At 38.6% G+C, this 10000-nt stretch overlaps 2 protein-coding genes across 5 annotated transcripts in view; both read right to left on the reverse strand.

The window, feature by feature from the left end:
* The window catches only part of LOC140932810 (uncharacterized), a 4205-nt gene extending 533 nt beyond the window's left edge, over positions 1 to 3672 (reverse strand). Inside the window, exons 1-4 of one of the 3 annotated variants that reach the window (XM_073382316.1) lie at positions 2978 to 3672; positions 2360 to 2517; positions 1702 to 1820; positions 1 to 846 (exon numbers count right to left, since the gene is read on the reverse strand). The exon at positions 1 to 846 is cut by the window's left edge and continues 533 nt beyond it. In XM_073382316.1, coding sequence (XP_073238417.1) covers positions 279 to 846; positions 1702 to 1820; positions 2360 to 2517; positions 2978 to 3017 — 885 coding nt within the window. In that variant the 5' untranslated portion in view covers positions 3018 to 3672 and the 3' untranslated portion in view covers positions 1 to 278. Of the gene's footprint in view, positions 847 to 1701; positions 1821 to 2359; positions 2518 to 2922 lie in introns of all 3 variants that reach the window. The other 2 variants (XM_073382318.1, XM_073382317.1) reach the window with 2 other exon arrangements.
* A 389-nt stretch (positions 3673 to 4061) lies between these two features.
* Positions 4062 to 10000, reverse strand: part of LOC140935588 (uncharacterized) — a 7933-nt gene continuing 1994 nt past the window's right edge. Inside the window, exons 3-5 of one of the 2 annotated variants that reach the window (XR_012165223.1) lie at positions 9996 to 10000; positions 9687 to 9777; positions 4062 to 4198 (exon numbers count right to left, since the gene is read on the reverse strand). The exon at positions 9996 to 10000 is cut by the window's right edge and continues 133 nt beyond it. Coding sequence is in view for 1 of the 2 variants with exons in the window: in XM_073385154.1 (XP_073241255.1) it covers positions 4159 to 4198; positions 9996 to 10000 (45 nt within the window). In the remaining variant the exon portion in view is untranslated. The remainder of the gene's footprint in view (positions 4199 to 9686; positions 9778 to 9995) is intronic. The other variant, XM_073385154.1, reaches the window with a different exon arrangement.

A 10000-nucleotide genomic window follows, 5' to 3' on the forward strand; every position in this document is an offset into this window, starting at 1 on the left:
ATGAGATTTGTAGTTAAGTATTCCTTAAAAAAGCCTAGTTACAGTGTAGGTGTTTTTCAGAAACATTTGCAATCCTGCACAATTTTATTTTTTCCTGCACCCTGTCAGGAGCCCTGATTTATGAGTCTCCCCACCTGCTCGGTACTCTGACTGGCTAATGGTGCCAGCTACCTTGCACTTAACAAAGCAAATTTAGTCACCATCTACATATGTACACTGCTTTATCCGACTCCTTGACTATGCTATTTGCTTGTCGAGACCGGTCAAATAAGCTCTGCTTATTTACAATTAAAGTCAGTTATTGGTGTGAGATAAGCAAACACATATGGCTCATCTACCTCAACTTTTACACATTTGGCTACAATATTTTCACAAAAGATTGCGCAGAGATCAAGGCCAGGTGGCCCAGCAACAGGAACATGATGACTTCCCAACAATTTAGCATCAGCATATAATTTTACAACTTCCTTATTTGGTGCGCTTATGTTTAAGCTACAGATTGCAGATACCAACACAGGGTATTGCTTTAACAAAGCCAGATGAACTGATCCTGTAGTTACAAATGACTCCACTTCACCAAAGAGATGATTAGGTTCAGCTACTTGAGAAAAGAACTGCACAATTTTGCTGCACGACTTTCCTGCCCTCTTGTATACAGACGAATGGTATACTGATCCATTTATAGATATGCTTTCTGCAAAACTATATTCTGTAAATCCATCAATTGCAAACAGTCCGTTATTTGCAAACAACACATTGACTGCAGCAACCTCATCATCAGACATAGTCCTTACTAATGGTGGTTGTGAGAATGCCACACAACTGGACAGCTGATTCCATTTTGACCTGTAGGTGTATTGGGAAGTAATAATAATATTAAATTAAGGTGCTCTGTAGATTTATATTATTTCATAGCTGATTGCTTAAAACTACATTATCAAAACGAACTGCCTTTCGCCCGACAGAGTCAATAATGATACAGTGAAACCTCTATTAAAGGGACACCCTCTATTAAGCGGGCACTAAGCCGATTCCTGAAATTAACATCTTATATTTCCCTTTATCATGAATCCTTATATAGCAGACACCTCTATAAATATAAATCAATACATTTAACTGTCAATAAACTGTAGATTGACCGAAAGTCTTCCACAAGGAACAGCACAGCTTCCTTAGCTTCCCTAAAAACATGGAACTTTATCAAAGCACAGAGTAAACGTTGAAAGTTAATCGTTAATAAACATTGCGCAATTTTTACAAACCTCTATTATGAGGACACCACCTATTACGCGGACAATTGGGTAGGTCCCAAAGGTGTCCACTCAATAGAGGTTTCACTGTATGTATTAATTGTTAATAGTAAAATATAATCATATTATCGACTCAATTTTTGACCTCCTAACCTCCATGGGTTTTGTGCATAGTTAGCAGAATATACAATGCGCCCAGTCTGGGAGCAAAATTTTGCTGTTCAGGAGCTGTTTGTTTTGTAATAGTAATAACAACACACCTAAAAGGAACAATAACATGTAGAATGTGTATAAGCATTATCTCCTTGTAGACACCATGAATGTCATGGACATAATTATTTTGAGTCGCTTATCTTTGTGCTGTACTGCATGTACATCTATGGTTTATTAGCTGTCTTAATTCATATAATTTTGCAGCATTTATACATGTAACTCAATTTCTCTCACCTACCTAGGTTTGGATACTGACAAACTGACAGAGAATTGTTTTACATCAAGAGACGTGACAGTATTCTCTAGTTCTTGCTGTAAGGGATGAACTTCTTTGTCAATAAGGTAGTTTGTTACCATCTGCAAAGTTACAAGGGTGAAAATGGTCAAATGCTAAAAGAAGTACTGTGAACTTGGTACACCAATAAAGCAGTGTCACGAGCACGTCATTTCCTAACTTGTTTGCATAGTAGCCAACAAATATTGTAATAAAAATAATCCAACAGTTAAGTAGAACTTGATTTGTACAATTGGCCAGCACCCTCCAAAGCTCTTATTTCATTGATCCCTACACCTGCACTACATATTGTTCTCAGGGACAAGGGCATCGTTTTCCTAGCCAATCACAAACCTTGTTTGGAATAGGTGCAGGTTGGCCCAATTTGTAAGTTCATTTTAGGACTGGGAATCAAACTTCACTCACAACAATTTATTAATCATGACCGCTGTTGTAACAACTGGATATTAATAATATTAAAAACTACTAGTGCTGGAAAAGACTGCACCAAAGGAGACACTTTCCAGAGACTTCCAATTGCTAAATACAATGATTATACTTATCTTAGGTTACACAGCTAATATGAGCACAGGTATAAATAATTATTTTATCTGTTAAGTACCTGTTCAGCTACTCCTCTTGTACCCTTCAAACCTGTTAGAGTATGTGCAATCATTGCTTCAAATGCAAATGCGGAATGAGTCCATAATGGCCCCAAGTACTTCACTTGTCGCTCTAAATGGGTGATACTGTGAACATTTATGGTCTCACTTCTCTCGCCTATTACTGAACGGAACCTCTAATCGTCTAATTTATACCAGTAGTTCTTTAATAGCCTTGTAAAACTAAGTTTAATTACAAATACACTGTATCAAATGCAATACAAAAAAAGAAACAACAAAAACAAAAACCTTTTACATGTAGATCCACAACATAGAATGTAAAAATGCTATGCAGTTTATGAAGATATCCACAAACCAAAATGTGCATTAACTGAGAGGATTATCATACACTCACTTTACTTATCATCAGATTAAAATTGAATGCAGTCTCTCTCTCTCTCTCTGTTTTTTTTTATTTTTTCATTTTAAAGATAGAACCAAAGAAAACTTTGGTAACATTATTATTCTGATCATCACATGGAAATGACACAATGTAACAATAGAGTTAACGTTATCGGCTTGCCTTACATGCTTAACTGCAAGTACTCCATAGGCATTGTATTATTCAATAGCTATACCATACAGTGGTTCAATGAGACAGCAAAAGGACTTCATCATCTGGCCAGCCAAGGCTAACTCTTCCTTTGTAATCTCATTTTTCAAAAATATCCACAGTCCAGCTGTGAGAAGAGCAAGGTGATGAAAATACTCATCGTTTAAAATGCCTTTTAGGAGTGGAAGACCACAGTATAGCAGGAAATGCTGAATCTCTGTGGCTGGAAATTAGAAAATCAATCAGTTAAACCAGTTTCTGATTAAACATAACTGTTATCATGTACAGTCAAACTTTTAAAGTAAACTACAACAGTCAATGTGTTTATAGACTGCAATTTTCCATGGTTGACTCTATTAGTCAAAATCTTCTAAACCCAAATGTATAACCATAAGCCACAGCTGGTTTACTGCAAAGTTGTGAAGGTTATGATATAATTTCTATGGTCTGTAAGAGTAATATTATTACACCAGGGAGAATTGTTGCCTATTTGTTTTCCACAATAACACCAATTTTAAATGTTGTTGAAGTTTCAAGGAAAATCATGCACAGCTAGGAGACGAGAACAACAAACTGTGTCATCATCACATCATTTCCATGGTCTATACTCTCACAGACCATAAGCTCTTGACCATTGAAGGTGCATGCAAGAAGTCACCCAGTTACTGTAAAATTCAACAAAATTAAAGCAACAGTCCTTGTTGAATTAACTCAAAGTTTCACCACAATAAGAAGGGCCTCCAAGCTACTGAGCTGCCTTAATTATCACAACTACTTTGTTGAATTATTTTAACTCAAACATGGCTTGACCACCTGCTACTTATGACATCATAATAAAAACTCATAACCACAGAAACTGACCGTCATTGAACTTGTCTCAAAATGCGTGCGAGGGTTTAACAGACAGCTACTGAAAATGTACGTCAGGAGCTGATAAAAACTGAGAAAAACGTCAGGGGGAACCATTTCCCCCCTCCAACCCCTCTTGTACATCTGAGGGTTAAGTGAGAAATTAATCCCTTTTGATATGTAGAGGTCCTTGCAAAATGGATCCTTAGAACTTTATTCCTGGTACCTTTCCATCGTTTAATGTACTCAAGTGATCTGGGCTCCCTTTCCATGTCACGTGGAACAGCAATTGCTTGCAGCTTAGCATTGATGCTCTTCTGTGCATCTGGGCCAATGAAGAATGCCAGATCTTTATTCTTAGAGTCTACAATTGCACTTAGAATCCATTTCCCCGTGCCTAACATAAACAAAGTTTGAAGCCTATGGTACAATGTACTTAATGCAAGTAAAGGTCATTTAATGGACAAAAATAAACTGATTACACCAAATTCAGTAATTGTGACCTCTCACGCGAAAACGTACGGTTTCCCATTAAACGGCTGAAGTCGTTGGTTACCTGATGGGTACCCATTGAAAACGTTTACTAAAGCGTTAAAGGCGTTGAGAAAACCGTTGGGATTTTTCCTTTACTTGTGAAGGCTTTGAGAAAAGCCGTTGAAAAATTTGTTCCAAAGCGCTGGAAGCGTTAGAAAAAGCCGTTGGGTTTTTTTCCCTTACCCGTTGAAGGCCTTGAGAAAAGCCGTTGGAAAAAATGTGTTCTAAACCGTTGGAAGCGTTGGTAAAAGCCGTTCTAGCACCAAGCAGCGCTCACAAAAACCGTTTGTCAAAACCTGTCAATTATACAGTGCTATGATTATGTTAGCTGAGTGAAACGTAGAAAATATACAGCACAGCTAACTCCGCTCATTACTTCGGGTCATTAAATGGCTACTAACTATTGTTGAATATAAATAACATCATGTCTATTTTGCGATTCTGGGCTTATCTGGCCGGCCATCAGCGGTAACAAACACGTCTGACCGTAACATGAGCAATCTTTGGGTCTGAAATTGCGTTCGCAATCCTTGAAAACTTTCAAAAATCGATACCTTTTATTCTACTAGGAAATATAGCGAGTTCTTTAAAGTTTGAGTTGATCTCTCGTAAAATAGGGCTAGTTTTTTTACGCGATGGAACTTGGTACACGTGGACTTTTTTGTTGCCTAGCACGTGACTGCAACTACCGTGATGAAAAATTGTGCGATGTTTCAAAAGCGGATTGCATTGCACAAGACTATCTCTTGCTCTCAAAGCTCAGAAGCTCTTGGAGGTTTCTGAAGTTTCCTGAAGCTTTACATGTATATTCAAATCGAAACTTTTACGTACGCCATCACGTCTCACAAAAAGCGAAGGGCGAAATATCAAACTGAGATGTTATCGCGAATCGCGAAACAGCAAGACAATTCCAACGCCTTGAGTCCAAACAAAATCACGGCTTGTCTTTCGAATTCAACTTCCCAACATTTTTTTTCGATTGCCTGTTTGTGAATGTCCATCGGTCTTATCACAGTTGAATTTCTGGTCATCGGTGTCTGCAGTCAGGGTGTTAGCTGAGCTGTAGATGTTTTGAGATCTCACACCTCAGCCACTCGCTTCGTTTTGTTCGGATTTCAGATCGGCCTTTCTCATGTCAACGCCAAACATCGCTGAATACTGATTTGCACAGTATGCAAATCACAGCTGTGAAATTGGTACGGTGCAATGATCGAGAGGTGAAGTTCGAATTTTGTTTCGACCTGAGACGATTGAATTTTCTAGCAGTGCTGTAGACGTTTGAGCTCTTAGCCACTGAAGATTTTGTTATTACCACGCCTCGGCTGGTTACCTAAATTAAAGCCGTTCAGCTCCTTGTTCGGGAAGTGTTAAAAATAATCATACAAGAGCATTGTAAAGCGTTCATGAGGAGACACAAAGGGCTTGCACTGTAAGTATCCCGGAAGGCTCCGTACAATTCCTTATAATTTTGTTATAAGGAATTGTATGGAGCCTTCCAGGAGACTTTTCTTCATTAGCTTAGGCGCGGCGGATTTTGTCACGTATGATCAGCGCCAGGTGTTTTTCCCGACACCCTTCTGTCAGGAAAATGTCATCATATGAAAACAAACCAGACACGATCGCGTCGGCAGGCCGAAGCCGGCAAAAATAAAAGGCTTTTCTTCTTCCAGTTTTGTTTCGATGTGGTCAAAATAAATCAGGTTTGTAGGTTGTAGGTAATAAAATATTGTCTTATTCAGTTTACAAGGACCTTTAGAAAACGAGATAATTGACAAGAGAAAGAAGCGTGAAAACGCTTTTCTGGAAGAAAATATATTTTAATTCTCGCAGCAATTTTGCGAAATCGCGAAGCGTAATATATTCAGTTTCTTCCAAAGCCGTCATGATTAAGCAGTGTAATGCCATCACAACTAAAAATGAATTTAGTTTGTATCGCAAAAGCCGCGAAAATAGAGATGAAACAAAAAATGGATCGGAAAAATAGATAAAATCACCAAAAAACCGTCTCGCGGGAGCTTTGTCAAACAAACCGTTGGTTTATTTAACCTAACCTGGAAAAGGAGACGTCTGCAAGCAGAATTCATTTCATACTACATGTAGTTGTGATTTCGGGAACGGACCTCGGGAGCCTCATTGCCGTAATATCTTCTACATTGCAGAAACTACAGCAGAATCGCCCTGCTCGCGTGCTAACTTTCCGTTCCAATTATGACTATACAGTACCAGTGAATTGTTTCGAAATTTAAAGGGGCGAAATTTATTTCCATCAGCGCGTAGTTAGCTAGTTAAGCAATAATAATGCACAGCACTGTAAATAAAACGGTTCTAGAATATCTGACGGCTTCGCGTTTTGTTCGTCGCTGCATGCGCTTTAATCGCTTATAACCTAACAGAAAATGCATGAATTCAAACAAGCTCAGTGTTCCACAACCCCGCACTGAATTTTAAAAGAGAAGCCTTTCTTATAACGGAAGAGTGTTGTAGAACAGCTTGTCTCTGAAGGTGCGGCAATAATTTTTTTAAAGGAAAATTAAAAAACCTTAATTTAGATATATGTATCTTTACACAAGGCCTAAATGTGAAGCAGGTTTTTTATTGTTATATCGTTATTATTTTAGTTTTTATCTGGTTATATTTCTATACTTGAATGTATATATACCTAAGGGAAATACCGTGTATTACCTTACCTTACCTCTGTGATGTGTGTAAATTTGTCTTTTGCTATGATTTTGACAATACGACTTCTCCTGACTATCAATTGTGTGTCAAAACAATGTATCAAGCGCGCGATAAAGAAATTGTCTAAGTGCCACGGTGCAGCACTTTATGACAAAGTTTTAACTGGAAAACTTGTTGCCATCTGATGTACACCTGTATAGTTTATGTTTGTAAGCTCTACCTAAAATAATCACTGGGTTACACTGCACCCATGGGTGTGCCACCTAAAGTGCAGCCTATGTTTGTTAGCTCTACCTAAAGAATCACTGGGTTAAACTGCACCCATGGGTGTGCCACCTTAAGTGAAGCCTATGTTTGTAAGCTCTACCTAAAGAATCACTGGGTTACACTGCACCCATGGGTGTGCCACCTAAAGTGCAGCCTATGTTTGTTAGCTCTACCTAAAGAATCACTGGGTTACACTGCACCCATGGGTGTGCCACCTAAAGTGCAGCATATGTTTGTTAGCTCTACCTAAAGAATCACTGGGTTACACTGCATCCATGGGTGTGCCACCTAAAGTGCAGTCTATGTTTGTTAGCTCTACCTAAAGAATCACTGGGTTACACCGCACCCATGGGTGTGCCACCTAAAGTGCAGCCTATGTTTGTTAGCTCTGCCTAAAGAATCACTGGGTTACACTGCGCTCTGTGACGGACGTTTGCCTCGCGCTCTCTTCAGAGACAAAAAAATCTATAGTCTGTTTGGCCAAAAATCAAGCTTTGTTCCCCCTAAAAATTTGACACCATATTGGGCCCCGAAAGACGTTAAACGTTCCTCCACAATAGAAGAGTGTTTTGCTAGAGGTTAGAAACATTTGGCTTACATGAGTTTCAATATAAAGGTGCAAAAACTTAACAGCATAATTATAGCACACAAACATTGACATCAAACTCCTGGCATGTAGCCTGAATAAGCCAAGCAAATATAAATAAAGCATATAACCAGAAATATTCGTCAAATGGTCTCGTTCAGTAAATTATACTTCACTTTGCGAAAGAAATTTATCTCTTGTATCCGTGTTACGCATCGAAAAAGCGAGGAGTCATCGCATGACATTAGGTAACAGAGGTAATACCCACGGGTTTCACGAATTCCAATTCCACGATTTTTCGCCGAGTAACAAATTTAAAACTTCAATTCTTACCTTACAGTTGTCGGTTCATTTACCTTACATTCGCCAACACTAGTAAACATGGACAAAACGATGAAATCGGGCACTCTTCATTCAGAAGTAGCAAGCCGCATGAAGTAAAATCCACCGATATGCGCTGCATTCTCACCACAAATATAAACATTTGTCGTGGAGAAAATACGACGAGGTGGAAAAAATGCCAGATCTTCGCCTCGGCAATGTATTCTAGCTACCAAGCCGGCGTATCTCCAGAAGGTGGACTCGAAGTGGGACAAACCCTGTGATTTTTTCAGGAGCGCTTTGCGCGCAAACTAATTTATTCTGGCGCGAAATGAAGATTAAGAAAATGTATCTGAAATCTAATACACGACAAGAAAATTTTCGCACTTTCGAGGAGCGCGACATATTAAATGGGATTAAGTCGGATTAGCTGCCAGCGGAGAAAACATCCCTGCGTGGGATTGTACTTCCAGTAAAAAGCCTCTGTGTCCTCTCATGAAAGTGTTGAAAAGCGTTGGAAATCATGAAGAACCGTTTAAAACCTTAAACCACTGAAAAAAAATAAGGCCGTTAGGCAAACCGTTGAAAGCGTTACAGGAAGGCATTGGAAAAATCATCACAAACCATTTGGAAAAAGTTACAAGCCGTTGAAAGTTTTTGCGCACCCGTTGAAAGCGTTGAGAAAGCCGTTAAAGCCGTTGGAGAAACCCTTAGCTACCCGTTGGTTAGCCCTTGGTTTTTGCCGGTTTAACACAAAACCGTTAGTGAACGTTTTCGCGTGAGAGGTCACAATTGCTTCATGGCCAAGTGGATTTACGAAAAATGGTTATGTCTTGTGTAAAACGAAAGTAACATACTTTATTGTTTCCCCCAAAGGGGCTTTTCAAGAACAATGATGATCTAAAAGCGTTACATTTAGCTATTACAATACTCAACTTAGTAACAATTACAACGCTAACTATTATTACTAATTACAATACTTTTAAACTTAACCAAGAAACATTTACACAATTGTCTAAATTAGCTGTTTCCTTATAAGAAACATTTAAAAATTTTAATTTAAGAATAGGTGCTAAGTTGTTACAAAGCTTAATAGAGCTGTGATAAGAAAAAAATTGCTTGTTTGGAGGCTGTTCTGAAAAGAGGGGTCAATGTTTAGCTTTTGGCTATATTCTGAGTTGTTCTTTTGGTAACTTGCATGCTCATAGGTAATAATTTAATTGGGATGTAAGATATTCAGGGGCGAGACCGGTCAGGCCATAATAGCTTGGGGATAGTACAGTTGGTCCTTAACAGCCAACTTCACCAAGACAGACTTTTTAAGAGCGGTGTAACATGACCATATTTTTTTCACACCGCTGACAATTTGGCAGGCAAAGTTTGGAACAATTTCCTCAAACATACAAACAGTAGTACATTCTGCTGAAGACTACGGCAAAATGTGCTACTGATAAGGAATAATATAGGCTAAATGCAATTTAGGTGCACAGACATGTACCTTGAAGGATGCAATGCATGTAGTCAACTGGACATCCATCAGGAATACTCATGTAGTTATGAAGGACACAAAACCCTTTCACACCAAACACCTATAATATCATACAAGAGGAGCAGGAAAATGTGTGTATGAGAGTGTCTTATTTTAAAAAAATTGAGTGGAGCATTGCCTCAGATTGCCTTCCGATTTTGGGCCTTAAACCCAGATTCACCTGAGCTTCTTATAATTCAAAACATTTAAAGTGCCACCATATTCCTAACCATCGAGTATTATTTCATAGTGGTCTGCAGAATCATTAATTATACTTACATCTG

This window comes from Porites lutea, chromosome 4 (genome assembly GCF_958299795.1).
Source record: "Porites lutea chromosome 4, jaPorLute2.1, whole genome shotgun sequence".
NCBI lineage: Eukaryota > Metazoa > Cnidaria > Anthozoa > Scleractinia > Poritidae > Porites > Porites lutea.